Here is an 18,647-nt window from a genome sequence, read left to right as displayed (position 1 = left end):
AGTGTTCCATGATTCATTGTTCGTGCACAACACCCAGTGCTCCATGCAGAACGTGCCCTCCTCAACACCCACCACCAGGCCAACCCATCCTCCCACCCCCCTCCCCTCTAGAACCCTCAGTTTGTTTTTCAGAGTCCATCTTCTCTCATGGTTCGTCCACCCCTCCGATTTCCCCCGCTTCATTCCTCCCCTCCCGCTATCTTCTTCTTCTTCTTTTTTTTTTCTTAACATATCTTGCATTATTTGTCTCAGAGGTACAGATCTGAGATTCAACAGTCCTGCACAATTCACAGAATAGTTTTCATTTTTTGCATTTTACGTATTTTTCCTACTTAGCTCCTGTTATTTTTTCATAAACATACATATCTTATGCACATGAAAAGATTTTTTTTAAACAAAACCAAGTCTTCTTCTATTTCTTTCTACATCTTTCTAATTTGGCTGCCTGTGTATCGCTTTCAGTGTTCTCACCCTTGCCCAGCAGGGCCCTCGGGCTCTTTAGTGTGGTCACTATCCTCAGATTTGCTAGGGCCTAGTCTGTCTTCTGTAATTGGGAGCAGAAGCAATCTTATTCCAGAGGCTGGAATTAATAGATTTTCTAGTTTTCTGCCTTAGTTGCCTTTTTACCTCAAGTATAAGGCTTGTTGGGCACCTGGGTGGCTCAGTTGGTTAAGCGACTGCCTTCGGCTCAGGTCATGATCCTGGAGTCCCGGGATCGAGTCCCGCATGGGGCTCCCTGCTCGGCAGGGAGTCTGCTTCTCCCTCTGACCCTCCTCCCTCTCATGCTCTCTGTCTCTCATTCTCTCTGTCTCAAATAAATAAAATCTTTAAAAAAAAAAAAAAAAGTATAAGGCTTGTTTGCCAGTTAAAAAAAAAAAAATTCACATGCCATACAGTTCACCCATTTGCAGCATATAATTCAGTGGCTTTCAGTATATTCAGTTTTGTGACCCTCACTGCGATTGGTTTAGAACATATGCACGTAGTTTCTTCTCCATGAAGAAACCCTGTGCTCATTGGCAGTCACTCCTCCTTTCTCTCCAAACCCCAGCTCCTTCAGTCCTAGGCAAGCTCTGATCTATTTTCTCTCTAAATTTGCCTCTTCTGAACATTTCTTATAAATGGAATCCTATAATATGTGGCCTTTTGTGACTGGCTTCGTTTTATTTAGCACAGTGTTTTCAAGGTGCATGCTGGCTAATTCGTATATAGCGTACTTAATTTACTGTTTCATCGCATTGTGTGGATCCATTGCATTTTATCTATCCATTCATCAGTTGATGGATATTTGATTGTTTTCACTTTTTGGCTGTGATAAATAATTCCATGAACATTTGTGCACAAGTTTTTGGTGAACACTTGTTTTCATCCCCCTCTAGGGCGTCCACCTAGGAAAGGAATTGCTGGGTCGTATGGTAACTCTATGTTTAACCTTTTGAGGAACTGCCAGACTGTTTTTCAAAGCAGTGTGCCATTTTAAAAAATGATCTATACAAGGGTATGAAGAATCCATGGGGTTCAAAGAGATGAGAACATAGATGTTCTTTCTTTTGAGAAAACATCCTTTAAAGTTTTATAGGCTCTGTCCCATGTCTGCATATTTTATTTGCTATATCTCATTGCCTTAATAGATAACTGCATCATTTTCCATATTTGGTTTCCCTTTAAACATCTGTATAAAATTTTAGCTCCAGATCCATAGATACTAACTTTTAAAGTAAAATCATTTATTTCCCTTTCCTTAAACAGCCGCAGCAACATCCCTTAATCTTGGTTGTGAAACGTAAGTTGCTAAAGTAATAAAAAAACTAGGGGAGCATCATGGTACTTGTGGTGGTTTTCTTTTTGAGATCGTGTGTATCAAAATTGTGATAAGGGCCTAAGCACATGCTGCACAGAACTGGCTGGGCCTCTGGAAAAGGGAAGGTGATCCCACTATCAATGCTGTATGTTGCAATCCCAAGAGCTCTGTCTAAACAAAGCATCTTTGGACTGGATGTGATCCCAAGAAGTTATTTTCTCTATCCTTGTTTTTTAGTAGGACTAAATTTAACCCTTTTAGGATTAAGGAGTGTACTTGTTGTGACAAACACTGGGTGATTATAATAAAAACTTAAAAAAAAAATGGTAACCTGCTTTAAAAAAAATGTAACCCTTTAAAAAATGATAGTGGTCTATACTTTTCTAAAGGTAGCTACGTGGAAGATTCTAAAATATTTATTGAATTGTTTAAAGTAAATTTAAATCTCTATTTAGAAAAATTGCTTTTAAGTCACAGAAATAGACTTCCAGATTAAGATGGTACTGTGAGTTTGGGCTCTGCTATACAGATCACAGTCCTTATCTGAAAAATTGGAGGCCATATTTATCTTAGAATTCAGGATTTTAGGGGTTTTCAAAAGGCTATTCCTTGTATTCCATATATACTCAGTGAGTCTGGGCATTACCCCATAATACAACACATTAATATTTCCTGAAGAATCATAAGACTATTCATACTAAGGGATATAAAGGATGACTATCAATAGCCTCATATCTGTTTGGAGCATATTTGGCCATTAAATGAATTTGTAACTTAAAAAATGAACTTGCAGGTTTCAGAGATTTTTAAATTTGGGGGTTGTGGATAAGGAAGTTAAGGGATATTGGTATTGGGCTGTGTTCCAAGCCCAGGAGGGGGATAATTTTTGTTTGTTTGTTTTGTTTGTTTGTTTAAAGAAAGAAAAAGGAGGGCGCCTGGGTGGCTCAGTCGTTAAGCGTCTGCCTTCGGCTCAGGTCATGATCCCAGGGTCCTGGGATCGAGTCCCGCGTCGGGCTCCCTGCTCGGCAGGAGGCCTGCTTCTCCCTCACCCACTCCCCCTGCTTGTGTTCCTGCTCTTGCTATCTCTCTCTCTGTCAAATAAATAAATAAAATCTTTAAAAAAAAAAAAAAAAAAGAAAGAAAAAGGAAAAAAAAGAAAAAACATTGCCAGGCCTAGGGATAAGTAGTATCTTCATGGACCATACATGGGCAGTAGATTGAACTGACACCCTAGGCTTCCTGGTTTCTGGGTCTAGAATCAGGGAGTGGGAGCAGGAAGTTTGGCCCTTGCACAGTAAAGGGAACTTAAAAGGGCTACAGGGGAGATGCGGGCCTGGAACCATGCTCAGTGCTGGAAGTCTGGTGTTGGAGTGTGACTCCCCAGCTCACGAGAGGAAGCTTGTTAGGTTGTCTGCTCTATGTGGGATAATCATGCATAAAGAATTCTCCTGTCTATTAAGCTAGTAGCACCTGCCTTGAGAAATACTGATCTGGGCAAAAGATAAGGATATGAATGAACACACCAGCAATCAGCATGAGGTAGTTGGGGTTGATAGGAGAGATACTAGGGGAGAATAATGGAAAATGACCACTTGGTTTCTTGCTTAAGGGATCCAGTAGATAGTGTCATCAGTGAGATTGGGCAACCAGAGGAAAAACAAGATTTGGGAAACAAATGTTGATCAGTTTTGGGAAAGCTGAATTTGAGGGACTAGGGTGTAAGTAGCTGGGAGATGTTTTATTTTTATATCATGAACTCAGAGCAAAAGAGTGGCATTAAAAATGTGTAGTTAAAACATACCGGTAGTTGTTAAAATGAGGAGAGAGGACAGTGTTTTCTAGACTGCATGAAGAAGGGGAAGAGAGCTAAGGGCAGAACATTGGGGAAACCACTGTTTTTAGAGACAGAAAGAGAGGCCAACAAAGACTGAGAAGGAGCAGTCAGAGGTGGGGGAAGAGCCCAGAGCTGTGGGGACCAGAGGAAGAGACCACAGGAGTGATTGGTTAGTGTCCTGTTCTTAGAGATAAGGTTTATCGTCTTTGGAGTTGAGGAGGTCCTTGTTTTACTCTGCCTGAGTGGTCCCATTGGGCTTTCACTCTTTGACCTACCCCAACCAGACCATGTTCTCACAAATGACTGTGACACCGTTTGTAACCTGCTAACTCATAGGAGATTCTAGGGTTGAGGAATGGATTAAAAAAATACACGTTCTTGTAAACTCGAACAGTGTTAAAAGATGGTAGGAACAGAGGAGAGAGGAATGAATGAAGGGAAGGTCCTGGTCCTAGAGGGGACACAGCAGGAAACTAGCCTTGCAGAGAAAAAGGGACTCCCCTCCTTCTGAGAGTGAGGAATGCCTGGGTGCAGACAGGGTGTGGATATGCTGCTACAAGGTTAATTTAGAATAGCTAGGTCTTGAGCATCGGCTTTGAAACATTCCTGGGGGAAATTTTGCTGGCTTGAATACTCTTAAGGAATAACTATGTCTGACAAATGCATAATATCCTGTTTAAGAAATTAAAATTGCAACAGTCTATAACTAGGTTTGGGCATGTTTTCAATTTCTTTAAGAGTGTTATTAATATGAATAGATAATTACTAACATTCTATATAAAAATTGCCAACCATCAGTTGCTCAGTGTTGCAAACAGGGGCAGGGGACTAATGGGAGAGCCTGTTTTTAAAACTGCTTCTTGGGGCACCTGGGTGGCTCAGTTGGTTAACTGTCTGCCTTCGATTCAGGTCATGATCCCAGGGTCAGCTCATCATCAGCCCCTGCTCAGCGGGGAGCCTGCTTCTCCCTTTCCCCCCTGCTCACGCTCTTTCACTATCTCTCTCTCAAATAAATAAATAAAATCTTAAAAAAACAAAAACAAAACTGCTTCTCTACTTCCCCAGTGATTCTGCCCCAATGAAGATGGGGGTGTAAGATATATTCATGGAAGATGGGGAGTGACTTTTTTGCAGGACTACTTATATGCATGCCTTGCGTATGAATCTGGAGGTTACCATTTGTATTTTAGCATCAGAGATTATTAATTCATTTAACAAATATTTCTTGAGACCTCCTATTCCAGGTACTACTAAGGCACTAGAGATACAGGAATCAACAAAACAAACATGTCTGCCCTTATAGAGCTTCCATTATAATGGGGGGAGGACAGACAATAAACATCAGCATAATAATTATGTAGTATGTTGGGAAGTAATATATGTGATGGGAAATAAAAGTCGGGCAGAGTAAGGGTGGTGGGGGGAGTGCCTAGGGTGGAGATTGTGGTAGGAGGTCTGGGGAGAGGGTGTGTGGGCAGAGAGGACAGCTAGGACCAAGTCCCCGAGGTGGAAGCGTTGTTGATGTGTTGAGGAGCAGCAAGGAGGCCAGTGTGGATGCAGTGGAGTAAGCAAGGGGAGGAAAGTGGTAGGAGGTGAAGGCCGTGGAGGGAAGATGAGCGTCTGGTTTTGGACGTGTTGAGTTTGAGATGCCTGGTGGAAATTCAAATAGAAATGTTGGGATTTGTGAATCTAGAATTTTGGGAGAGAGCTGGGTTGGAAATATCCATTTGGGAAGGAGAAGTTAGCATATAGAAGATACCTGAATCCATGAGATAGGGTGAAATCACTGAGGGAGTGAATGTAGTTAGAGAAGAGGGTCAAGACCTGAACCTCATGGTGGCCAAGACATTAAGAACTCAAATGGTTGGAAAGGAACCAGTAAAAGAGATAAGGGAGCCAGGGAAAGCCAAGTGCACGGTGTATCAGGATGAGGGAGTAACGAACTGTGTCAGATGCTACTGAGAGGTTAAGATAAGGACCAAGAGGCCACCATTGGGCTTAGCAAAGGGGAGGCCATTGGTCCCAGTGAAGATAGCAGTAGTAAGGGGTTGGGGGCAGTGAGGCGTACGAAGGAATAGGACACTAGCTGGCAGAGGAAGAGGCGTCAAGTGAAGATACATCACTGTGTTTCTCTGCTGATGGGAGGTGCCCCGTGCAAGGCGGGGAGGAGAGAGCTGCTAGAGCAGTGTCCGTTTGCTTAGTTCTCGCCTTCCCTATCAGCTTGAGATGTTGTTAGTTTTGCTTACTTTTGGGGAAATCGTTAGCTCAGTTTTGGCAGCACGACTGTGCGTGACTTCATCTTTAGTCCCCTTGTGTTCACTGGTAGAGCAGGAATGGCATAAAGTTGTAATCAGGTTGCAAAGCCCATGTGAATAGAGGTTTTGGTGGCCATAATTTTGAAAAGGCTGTAGGATCTGTAAGATTCCATTCTGTTTGAATACAGTCTAATTTCAGTCTCTACTTCCAGTTTCTCCCCAGCTTTATTGAGGGATAATTGACAGAATTGTCCACTTCCAAATTTGATAGAACAGGAATGCCTTTCTCCTTTTTATTCAATTTATAATCAAAGTTTGAACTAGCTTTTGTTCTTCTCATTAAGATTTTTTATCCTGTTTACCATCTAGTAATAATGATTTAGTAAGAAAGACACCAATTATAATAGGCATTTAGTAACTGTTCTTAATGAGAGTCTACCACTTAGTGTAGTTATACAACCAGTGTGTTGAAAAAATGGAATTAGTCTGGATATGGTTAATAGAATCTTTGTGTACCTTTCAGAATATTTGCTTTGTGTGTTGAGCCGCATGAAATTATATGTAAAACCCTTGACTTTAACCAGGTAGCCTTCTTTAGAACCTCTGTGCCCTTCAAGGTCTTAACACATTCCCATCCTCTTCCTCATCCTTGTCAGTTGGACTGCACATTTCCTGCAGCCTCTACTTACTGCTTCTTCAAATTTAACTAATCTGTGGTCCCAAAGTGTGTTTTCATGCTGATTCCATTAGTGTGTGTGAGGATAGGAGGAGAAAGAGTGGTTGAAATGTCCAGCTTTTAAGATTCCCAGTAGAGCAGACTCTTGACATTGTCACAACCAAAACACTCAGTTAACTAGCATGAATGAATGTTTAGCACAGATAGCTGTAAAGCCATGCCCCTGGAGCATAGCAAATGTGTATTTTGCAATATTTTTAATGTTAGATGCCGATTTTCAGAGCATTAATAAACCCTAACCAGAGATTTTATTCTTCAGTTGTATTGGATAAGAACTTACTGTAATTATGACCCTAACCTGAATTTCCCGCCCCTAAATCCTAAGGATATCCTGTCCTGTGTTCTTTGCTTATCCTCTGCGGTAGCTTTCTAATCCTTGAAACCATAGCTGTGCTTTCTATGATCAGCTGTCTCCTTGGTCATTTTACTAATAAGACTTGAGGTTTTCTTTTGACCAAAGTGCATGAACAGTAGCAGCCCCTTCTGCACGCATACCTGAACATCTAACAAGCCGATATTAGTAACAATGAATTTTCTTTCTCTTCCTAATTATTTAGCTCTGTAAGAAGCATCATTTTGGAATTAACAAGCCAGAGAAGATTGTACCATCTCCCGATGACTCAAAGTTTCTACTGAAGACCTTTACACATATTAAATCCAATGTGTCTGCTCCTAATAAAAAGAAAGTAAGAGTTTAATTGATATGTGCTTGGAATTCATCTTGGATTAGTTTTAAATTGAAGGGTAATTTTCTTCCCAGTAAACTTGTTTTCAAACTGCTCATCCTGTGAAAGCACTATCTGTGCGTGGTCCTTGGGATTATTTTCACTTCTGTTCTAGGAAATTGGGTATTATCCACGTGATGCTGTACATTGAATTCCTGCAGTAATAGTAGATTAATTTCTTATAGGTTAAGGAAAGTAAAGAAAAGGAGAAGTTGGAGAGGAGATTACTTGAGGAGTTGCTGAAGATGTTCATGGACTCAGAGTCCTTTTACTATAGTTTGACCTATGACCTGACCAATTCGGTGCAGAGGCAAAGCACTGGGGAGAAGGACCCCCGTCCCCTCTGGCAGAAGGTACTTCTCTCATAGCTCAGAGCAGAACGATTTATGGACCCGTTTGGCTTCTATAGGAAAACTCAGACAACATGTTTCTGAACTGTTCATTCTCTGCCTTTTCCAGGTTGATGACCGATTTTTTTGGAATAAATATATGATACAAGATCTTACTGAGATTGGTGTGAGTAATTGTTTCTAAAATATCCTCAGGAGTTACAGTTGTTAAGCAAATATTTTAAAATTGTATTAAAATGAATTAAAAATCTCACTAAAATGGGGTGCCTCAGTTGGTAGAGCATGTGACTCTAGATCTCAGGGTTGGGAGATCGAGCCCCACATTGGGTGTGCAGCCTACTTTAAAAAGCGGTTTTTTTGGTTTGTTTTTTGTTTTTTTAATTCAAAAATCTCACTAAAATGTTTTCCCCTCTAGAATGGGAATCGTTTAGTTAGGAAAGCCAAGGCATTATTTAAGGCAATTCACAACTCCACTGCCTAGCCACAGGCCTAGCTTTTTAGCAGGTTCCCATAGGATAGAAGTAATTTCAGGCTGCAGAACTAATGTCCATGGAGTTCCTATGAAAGACAGGTTTTGTTTGTACTCATTCGAAATGTTGAAGCCCAATTTTCCTTTAATGATACCAGTCATTTAACTTTCCTGTCTCATCTGGGAATCTCGAAGGACATTCTAGTACTTGAACCAGGGAAGACAGGGAATATGGTGAGATTATTGCATGAGGTTCCTTCCAGTGTAATGATTACGTTGTTCCTTTACTCTGTCACGTATGTCAAAGAGTTACGACCGTCCGAGGACAGTTCATTCACTCAGTCCACGAATATGTATGGAAGGCTTGCTGTGTGCCAGTTAGTTTTGGACACAAAGTGGGCAAATAGCTGAATGGGTAACATCTTTTCATTAACTTTTCAAAAATCTCAAACCTTTTTTTCTCCTTTCTCTCTCTCCCCCTTGGCGGTCGTTAGTATAAATGATTTTGACTTTAGCATTGTCTACCACTAGGTATCTATCATGCCTCTATTGAGAATGAGGCTTGAAAATGTGCTCGCCTTTTTATGAGGCTGATCAAACTATGACCACTGAAATTCAGTGACGGGGAGAAAAATAAAGGTGACTATAATGGGAATTTTTGCTCTTTGCTGACATACTGAGTTCTAATATGTTTGGCAGAGTTTTTGTCAGACACTTGGAATTACCATTAAAACTGATGACTTGCGGGAGAGGCGGCATTTGGCGGTGTGCATTTCTCTTTTCCTGTCAAGGGTTTTGCATGATTGCTAGAACAAAAATACAAATAATGCGGATGGTGGTAAGAATAATGAATGCAAATAGACCCTTCACTTCACAATTTTCAATTCTAACCACCTTCCTAAGATCCTATCTGCATGCTCCATAAAACAAAACAAAACCATGAGACAGGTCCTGGCTTATGTGGCTCTGGACGGTGAGGTGGGTTTGAAGGTCATGCCAAGGTTAAGGCTGGATACACTTGTGGAGATGGGAGAGAAAGAGAGAGAACAACGGCCTGGAGTACTTCTTACCCTTTACTGTTCCTGCAGACAATCAGCTGGGAAATTGGAGTACTCTTAGCCTAAAAGGCACAGAAGGGGACGTGTCTAAGTGTAATTAACACTCTCCTAATTATGTTGGGTGACTTTGTAAAATAAGATACTTATGGAAAGGGTTTTTTTGTTTTGGTTCATTTACTATGTGGATTTTAGCTTGGCAAGGCAAGTTTTTTTTTTCCTAAACTAGAAAATAGAGTCAGTCTTCTGTGCTCATAATAAGGTAATCAGAGTTGGTTGTATTTTTTTTTTTTAAAGATTTTATTTATTTATTTGAGAGAGAGAATGAGATAGAGAGAGCATGAGAGGGGGGAGGGTCAGAGGGAGAAGCAGACTCCCCACTGAGCAGGGAGCCCGATGCGGGACTCGATCCCAGGACTCCAGGATTGTGACCTGAGCCGAAGGCAGTTGCTTAACCAACTGAGCCACCCAGGCGCCCTGGTTGTATTTTATTAAAGCCTTGATGCAATGGGGAGTTAAAAAAAATCAACCTATACGTTGTTTTTTTGTTTCTGTTTTTCCTGTGCCAACGGGAATAATCACAATAGCTACATTTGTTAAATGCTTATGATAAGGGAGGAGCTAAACCAAACCCTTTTTACATTTTACTCATTCACACAGCCTAATGAGGTAATAGTTTCTCCTATTTCTCAAAGCAGGATGTTGAGGTATGGTGAAGTTAAGTGATTTACCTGAGTCAGTTAGTAAGTGGTGGAGCTTGAATTTGTTACCCAGGCAGTGTGGTGTCTATGTTGTGGGCCCTCTCAGGCAGCTTTTTTTTTTTTTTTTTTTTTTTTAGAGAAATCTCTGCACCCAACGTGGGCCTTGAACTCATGACCCCGAGATCAAGAGTCATGTGCTCTATCAACCAAGTCAGCCAGGCACCACTCAGGCGGCTCTTTTTTAATTGATCACCATAGAGAAAAGGAAAGGCTCTCCCCTTTGTCCTCCTCCCTCCCTCCTTCCTGCTGTCCTCCAATAAGCAAGAAACATGGTTAAAAAATAGAAGGTTTCTGCTTCTCGTAAACTCACAAATACATGCTAGCTTCTGTTTGGGTTTAAGCAAGCAGCAGTGCTCTACAGAAGAGAAACAACATGATGCTCATATTGTTTTCAGACACCAGACGTGGACTTTTGGATTATCCCCATTATCCAAGGTTTTGTGCAGATTGAAGAACTTGTGGTTAATTATAATGAATCATCTGATGATGAGAAGAGCAGCCCAGAGACCCCCCCTCAGGAGTCCACATGTGTAGATGACATTCACCCACGATTTCTAGTGGCTCTCATTTCACGCCGAAGTAGGCACAGAGCAGGTGAGTAGAGGGCTGAAATCATGTGCAAGTTAAATTCAGATGAGAATGGTAAAGCTGCAGATGTGTTGAGATGCTAATGACAATAATGGATTTGGAAACATAATTGGCTTCAAAGTGCTCAGTGACTCTAAATAGTGTGATGTAATTGGGGACCAATTTCTGGAGGGAGGTGAATGGGGGAGAGTTAACAAAAGCAGAAAGAAAAGGAGGTATATATATGGAGAAGAAAAGAGAGTCACTTGGGATATGCTTCTAAATACCATTGTTCCCACTGACAGCCTGTATTACGGTAATAAATCCTTCCTGAGTGCTAGCACCCTTGGGAACACCCTTCCCTTTCAGTTCACAGAAAGTATCTTCCCTTCAACTTTTAAAAAACAATGATGCATATAGTTATGAGTTTTGGGGAACTTGTTACTGTTCTGCCTGGCAGTTGCACATTAGATCCCTCAAGCTATCCTGAAAGACGTGCTTGGTTAAGAAGCATATCTGATCAGACTAAATCATTTTTTTTCATGTTGTTGTTTTCTGTTTTAATTGTCTTTTAGGAATGCGTTATAAACGGAGAGGAGTGGATAAAAATGGGAATGTTGCAAATTATGTGGAAACTGAGCAGTTAATTCATGTTCATAATCATACTTTGTCATTTATTCAAACACGAGGCTCTGTGCCTGTCTTCTGGAGCCAGGTCGGGTATCGATACAATCCACGACCCCGGCTGGACAAAAGTAAGCTTGTCAGTTACTCGGTTTGCAAATGAGGATTTCGGAGAGAATATTTTTTTAAATATTTATAGGTTTGGATTTGCTGGGCTAGATACTTCATTTAAAACAATAACCCATGGTGAAATTTAGTGGTGATAGAGTGTTTGCAAGAGGAATGATGATTGTTGACAATCTAAGTAAGTTATTTAACAATAAAAAACTCCCTAACAATAGAGTAAAACATAGCTTATTTCACAGATTTTAAACCGTTGTTTCCTTGGAGAATACTTTCTTAAATGCTTACTTTTGGAAAAGGGTGAATGTAGTCAATATTAATAAAAGTAGGAAATATCTAAAGATGGCATCTACAAAAAATAGGTAAGATGCCTTTACTCAGATGTCTCACTGTGAAAGGTTTGTTGTTGTTTTAAATATTGAGGATTTAATTTCTTCCAGTATTTTAACTGTAGCCTAGGAATAGCAAAGTCATGTCAGTCTAATCAGATTACTCAGTGAGGTTGATTTTAAAAATTGTTTACAGAATATTTTTCTCTCAAAACTTAATATATATTTGTGAAAATCCAGTAAACCTTCATTTTTTAACATTCATATTTGTAGAAGGGTTTTAGTCTCTTATTATAAACTGCCTGGAACCCTTTCTAACAATAGGCTGGATGCATGAACAGTAAAGGTCCTGGTTTCCTAGTGTGCGCTTCCAATGTAGTTCAGTTCAGTCCGATTAGGGGAAAAGGAATCCGAGATGTTTGGCTTTGCATTTTATTTTAAAATACTGGTTTTGGACCATCTTAGTTACATTTGGTTGTCAATAAATTATTGAAACGTTAAAGTAAAGATGGAATAGACACTAATTTCTGCCTCAAATGTTAGAAAGAAAAATAGATTTTTATCACTTCTTTGTAGGTGAAAAGGACACTGTTGCGTATTTCTGTGCCCATTTCGAAGAACAACTGAAAATTTACAAAAAACAGGTGGGCTTTGATCTGTAGTAATAAAATGTTCCTTCATATTCAGCTATGGTTATGTATCTGTTTCTTTAAATTTCATGAAAATAACAATGTACTATTCGTAGTGAAGCAAAATGGCATCTTGTCATGAAGTTGAAGAATACATAAGCTAAGAGTATTTTCAATATTCTTAAAGATGAATTATCACTGAATCAGCTACTTTAGACTGTTTTTAGATATCAGTCTATCAGTTGGTTATTACAGGCCAAGAAGTATCTAGAGAGGAAATGAATAGAATGAACCACCTATAGTTCTGCCTTCTGAAGATAACAATTTGATATGTATCTCTCAATATCTTTTTTTCTCTGCCCATCTTTCTTATGTATTCATATGAGGAATGTGATCATATAGACTAAAATCAAGTGAAAACTCTTAAGTAAAATTCCAAGTTCAATAAGATGACCAGATTTCAGGTATGAGATTCATATAGAATAATCAGTAAGTCTTACCCACGAGCAATGACCAGTCTGAATGTGTAATGTTATAGGATGCATTTTTCTAACAGCAACAACAACAAAATAACCTAATAAACATACAAAAAAGGTAGCATGTGTATGGAGGCGGGAAGTGGGAGAAAGAATCACTAAGAACACAAAAGAAAACCTGAATAAATGGAGAGAAAATACCATGTTCCCGGAAGGAAGGACTTATACTGAATAGATGTCAGTTCTTCCAAAAGTAATCTATAAGTTTTGTGCAATCCTTGTAAAGAAAGGCTGAGCAGGAAAATAAAAAGTAAATCCTCAGATTGAAAAAAAGTATAAAGTTTGATAATAAGAGATAAAGGCAGGTAATTGGGGAAATGAGAACTCTCACACATTGCTAGTGAAACAAGTTGGTACAGCTGTTATAAATGGTATTATCAATCAAAAGAAAATATGCTTAGACTATTAGTCCAGTAGTTTTGCTTTTTGATATCTATACTACATATTATATATAGAAATCATTTCCAGGTGGATGTGGATCTGAATGTGAAAAGTTAAACCATAAACCTTTTAAAGGAAAATATAGAAGGTCTTTTTTTTTTTTTTCTCCCTTTTTAAAAGCCCAAGGCCTTAGCCCAGCCTCTCTTTGGTGCCCCAGAACATCTTTTTGACCTCGGGTCTTAATCAGGACTTAAAAAGTGCCAACCAATACCTCAGTCTCTTTTTGAGTTAGCTAACCCAATCATCTATGAGCTCTCAATTTGAAATTCATCTATGATTTCTAGGGTCAGACTCTAGAATATGAAGGCCTAATTAAAGTAATGCCTACCCACTTGCTTTCAGGGAGACCACGCCACTCTTACTTGAGAAATCTTTGTATGTTTGTATAATTGATCAAACTTGACCAAGTTTGATCAGTTTTGCTGCTGATACCATAGAAACTAACATATGCAATTAAATGTTAAAAATAAATAAAATAAAAATTAAAAAACATAAAAAAATAAAAAGCACTAACCATAATAAAAGTATTGATACATTTGACTTTACTAAATTTTTAACTTTTATTGAAATTTTATCATTTATTTATTGAAACTGTATTAATATTAGATAGGGCTTAAATCACCAACCATAATGAAAAAAATTAATAAATTAGACTTGATTAAAATAAAGAACTTCTGGGGACACCTGGCTGGCCCAGTCCAGAGAGCATGTGACTCTTGATCTCAGGGTTATGAGTTCAAGCTCCATGTTGGGTTTAGAGATTACTTACATTAAATAATTTAAAAAATAAACAAAAGGGGCATCTGGGTGGCTCAGTCAGTTGAACCTCCAACTCTTGATTTCGGCTCAGGTCGTGATCTCAGGGTGGTGAGATGGAGCCCCACGTCAGGCTCTGTTTCTCTCCTCCCTCTCCCCACTTGCACTGCTGGCGTGCACACTCTCTCTCTCTCAAATAAATTTTTTAAAAAAATAAAAAAGAAAGTAATTCTGTTTATTAAAAGGCACCAATAAGAGAGTGGAAAAGCAGTTCACAAAGTTGGAGAAGATATTTCAGATTTTTTTAATATATATCTAGGACAAAAGACTCATATCTGGAGTTAGTTTAAAAAACCCAACTCTTATAAACCACCCCCCCAAAAAAAAGATGTATGGCCTAAAAGAAAACTGGACAAAAGACTTGAGCAGAATTCATGAAAAGGTATATTTAACAGGCCAATAAACATAAGAAAGGTGTTACATTTCATCAACCATCAGGGAAATGCAAACTAAAACCACTGACACACCAGAATGACTAAAATAAAAAGATAGTATATGCCAAGGTTTGTTAAGGAAGTGGAACAACTGGAATTCTAATACAAAAAATTTTTAAGGCCACCTGAGAGAAACACGTGTCCACTGCGGGAGTCCTGTACAAGAACACTGATTGCAGCATCACAGTAACCTGACTGTTCATCGGGAGGTCAGCGGATAAAGCGTGGCATATTTAAAATGTTGGATACAATTGCTTAGAAACGAGGTAGATCTGTGTGTACTAGCATGGAAAGATCTTAAAATCACACAGTAGAGTGAGAAAAAACTCTAACAGCATATGGTGTGTTGCCATTTAAAACCCACAAAACAAAACCGTGTTATTTATATACATGTAATTTTTTTTTTTTTTTAAGATTTTATTTACTTATTTGACAGAGACACAGTGAGAGAGGGAACACAAGCAGGGGGAGTGGGAGAGGGAGAAGCAGGCTTCCCGCTGAGCAGGGAGCCCGATGCAGGGCTGGATCCCAGGACCCTGGGATCATGACCTGAGCCGAAGGCAGACGCTTAACGACTGAGCCACCCAGGCGCCCCATATATACATGTAATTCTTTTCCAAGTATATGCTCTCACACATATATGGCGTGCACATGTATATCAGCATACCCTTATATGGGCTGAAAGGGTGCACACCATGCTGCTAACCCATTATTACCTCCAGGGAAGGCTGTGGGTCTGGGTTGCAGTGAAGGATTTGACCTTTATCTACATTTGAACTTTTTTACAATGTGAATAAGTTCCTGTATCAGCACTGTGTGTAATTCTAACTAGCATTACAGTAAATAAACCGCAATTTAGATGTAACACATAGGGGCACCTGACGGGCTCAGTCGGAGGAGCCCCGCGATGCTTGATCTCAGGGTCATGGGTTCGAGTCCCATGTTGGGTGTGGAGATTACTAAAAAATAAAAACTTTAAAAAAAAAGTAACCCATAATCATTGTAAGAATTGTAACAATACTGAGATGTGTAAAGGAAGAAGAAGAATAACCTCAGCACCCTCATTCCCTGCTCTGTGTTGACTTTCAAAACGTGTTTGTACATATCAGTTGTGTCTGTGTATGCACTGAGCAGACCCCTCCTCCTTTCTGGCCGTACCCCAGTAACGTTCCCTTACCCACCTGCCTCCCCGGGTACTTGCTCTCTCAGAGCTGGACCCGCAGGTCGGTCTGGCTCAGGGTGGCACCACTCTTCTGTCACCAGTGATTGGTTCAGGCACTGGCCTGTGTGTGTTCATTGGCAGTTTGGCCATGCGGTGTGATGTGAGGGAAGCCTGCTGGGAAGCTTCTGGGAACAATTTCCTGCTCTAATAAAAAGAGATACAGGAACCACCAGCCCTTCCGTGGTGCTTGTGTCTGGACTTGACGTACTGCTGTGGCCGTGGTGAAACCGTGAACGAACCAGCCTGAGGACTGACCCATAAGCTGAAGACGGCGGAAAAGACGGAAAGATTTCGTATTGGTAGCACTGAATTAAGCAATTCTGGAACCATGCAACCCCCAGACTTACTGTTCTAAGATCTGAGTCAGTGATTTGTCATTTGCAGCAAGAACCATCTTGACACGTGCATATATACACATTTGTAAAATTAAGCCCGTAGAGGGCTATGCCATGTAGACTGTCCTGCAGCTGTTCTCACTTAGTATTTCGTGGCTGTTTTTTCTCCCGTTCTCTACTGATGGACCCTCCGGATATAGTTTTTGCTGTTGTAAAAATTTTCCAGAAAGCAACGTTCATATATTTTGGGACACTGTGTGCTTTATAGAATACATTTCTAGAAGTAGAATGGCTCGATCAAACAGTATGCCTTTAAGCTTGATACCTAGCACTCTTGTTCCCAACAGTTTATACTCTCAGTATAAAAGATCACACGAATTTATACTCTCAGTCACAGTGGGAGTCAGTGCTCATTTCCCCATATATTCACCAATGCTGACTCTATTTAGGATTCAATTTTTGTCTCTGTATAGATGAAAACTGGTTTTCTGTTATAAGTTTGTATTTTTTTTTTTTTTTAAAGGTTTTATTTAAATTTCAGTTAACATACGGTGTAATGTTTCAGGTGTACAAAGTAGTGATTCGGTACTTCCATACAACACCGGTGCTCATCACAACAAGTACACTCCTTAATCCCCATCACCTATTTCTCCCATCCTCCGCCCACCTCCCTTCCAGTAACCGTCAGTTTGTTCTCCATAGTTAAGAGTCTCTTTTTTGGTTTGTCTCTCTCTCTGATTATTAACAAAGTTGTAGCCTCATGTTTATTGGCTCTGTATATTTTCTCCTGTGAATTTCCTCTGTATCCTTTATTCTTTTTTTCTTACTAAATTTATAGCACTCTTATATATTATTGGTTTTATGTTACAGGTATATTCCCCCAGGTTGTTCTTTGTTTCTTTTTGTTTTGTTGTTTTACCTTTGCTTATTTGTATTGTCATCTGTTACAGAGGTTTTAAATTTTCATATTGTCTCCTTTGTCCATCCTTTTCTTTATGCCCTCTGGTTTTTATCTTATGTTTAGAAAGTCATGTCCCATCCTACAATTATGGAAACATCACCCCAAATATTCTTCTATTTTTTTTTATAACTTAAAAAATAGGTCATTAATGGATCTATAATTTGTGTATAATGAGATGTAGGGAGCTAAAATAAGTTTTTCCCAACTATATAGACAGACAGTTATTCCAGTACCATTTTTTTTTTTTTTTAAAGATTTTGTTTATTTGACAGAGAGCACAAGTAGGCAGAGCGGTAGACAGAGGGAGAAGGAGAAGCAGGCTCCCCGCTGAGCAGGGAGCCCAATGCGGGGCTCGATCCCAGCACCCTGGGATCATGACCTGAGCCGAAGGCAGACGCTTAACGACTGAGCCACTCAGGCGCCCCTCCAGTACCATTTTTGAATATTCTGTACTTATCCCAGAATAATATTGTTACCATATTTTATATTCCTCAATGTACATGGGTCTGTCTCTTGGATGGCTGTCCTGTTCTGTGTCCTCATTCATCTGTTTCTACACAAGTACTACCATCTTAACTGCTATAGACTTAAAGTATGTTTTGCTCTCCAATGGGCCAAGTACTCCTTTATTATTAGTTTTCAGAACTTTTTCTGCATATTTATCCTTCCAGATGAACTTTAGAATTAACTTGTCACATCCATAGGAAGATCTGATCAAATTTCAATTGGGATTGTTGGGTATTTAAATTAATCTGGAGAGACTTGACATCTTTACAATATTGAATCTTGCTATCTGGCACCATGGTGTGTTTCCATTTACTCAGATTTTCTTTTTTGTATTTCAGCAAAGTTTTATAGTGTCCGTATGTAGGTCTTGTATATTTCTTTAAAAATTATTCTAAATAGGGGCTCCTGGGTGGCTCAGATGGTTAAGCGTCTGCCTTCAGCTCAGGTCATGATCCCAGTGTCCTGGGATCGAGTCCCGCATTGGGCTCCCTGCTCAGCGGGAGCCTGCTTCTCCCTCCCTCTCTCTCTCTCTGTCTCTTATGAATAAATAAAATCTTTAAAAAAAAAATTATTCTAAAAATGTATTTGCTATGATAAAGGACCTGGCTTTTATTACATATTCGAATTGGTTATTGCAAATATATAATGCATAAAATAGCTATTAATGCTATTGATGTAAATGATTCTCATAAACCTAAATGTAACAAGTGAAAGTCTAATTTCATGGAAAAAAGCTGATGCTTGAGGAGATAAATTTCTAACTATGGCTATAAAATGTGTCGAAAACAGTATACCACATAAAATGATTAAAAACCACATTGAGTTTTTAACATCTGATTAAACTGAATTTGTTTTTCCTCACTCTCACAGGTTATTATTAACTTGGTGGACCAGGCAGGCAGGGAGAAAATTATTGGTGATGCTTACCTGAAGCAAGTGTTGCTCTTCAACAGCTCACACCTCACTTATGTCTCATTTGACTTCCATGAGCACTGGTAAGAGGGCTTCCTGACGGGAGTTCTGATCCGTTCCGTTGTTTGTGGTACATGCTGCCCTGCAACCTTAACTTCTTGTCTTCCTATCAGGAAGAAACATTTCTGCTTCTCCTGGTTACTTAGTTTTGATTTTCAGACGAGC

General features: G+C 39.5%; 1 protein-coding gene across 7 annotated transcripts in view; it reads left to right on the top strand.

The window, feature by feature from the left end:
- The window catches only part of INPP5F (inositol polyphosphate-5-phosphatase F), an 86,339-nt gene that overhangs the window by 44,098 nt on the left and 23,594 nt on the right, over positions 1 to 18,647 (top strand). For 4 of the 7 annotated variants that reach the window (XM_081823397.1, XM_081823399.1, XM_081823405.1 and 1 more), the window contains exons 4-10: positions 7,184 to 7,312; positions 7,537 to 7,704; positions 7,811 to 7,867; positions 10,382 to 10,580; positions 11,129 to 11,308; positions 12,206 to 12,273; positions 18,381 to 18,505. In XM_081823397.1, coding sequence (XP_081679523.1) covers positions 7,184 to 7,312; positions 7,537 to 7,704; positions 7,811 to 7,867; positions 10,382 to 10,580; positions 11,129 to 11,308; positions 12,206 to 12,273; positions 18,381 to 18,505 — 926 coding nt within the window. Of the gene's footprint in view, positions 1 to 7,183; positions 7,313 to 7,536; positions 7,705 to 7,810; positions 7,868 to 10,063; positions 10,273 to 10,381; positions 10,581 to 11,128; positions 11,309 to 12,205; positions 12,274 to 18,380; positions 18,506 to 18,647 lie in introns of those variants that run through there. The other 3 variants (XM_081823398.1, XM_081823403.1, XM_081823404.1) reach the window with 3 other exon arrangements.

This window comes from Leptonychotes weddellii, chromosome 6 (genome assembly GCF_054177405.1).
Source record: "Leptonychotes weddellii isolate Sample4059 chromosome 6, ASM5417740v2, whole genome shotgun sequence".
In the NCBI taxonomy this organism is placed as follows: Eukaryota; Metazoa; Chordata; class Mammalia; order Carnivora; family Phocidae; genus Leptonychotes; species Leptonychotes weddellii.
Note: the sequence above shows the minus strand (reverse complement) of the source record. Positions and strands in the feature narration are given on the sequence as shown.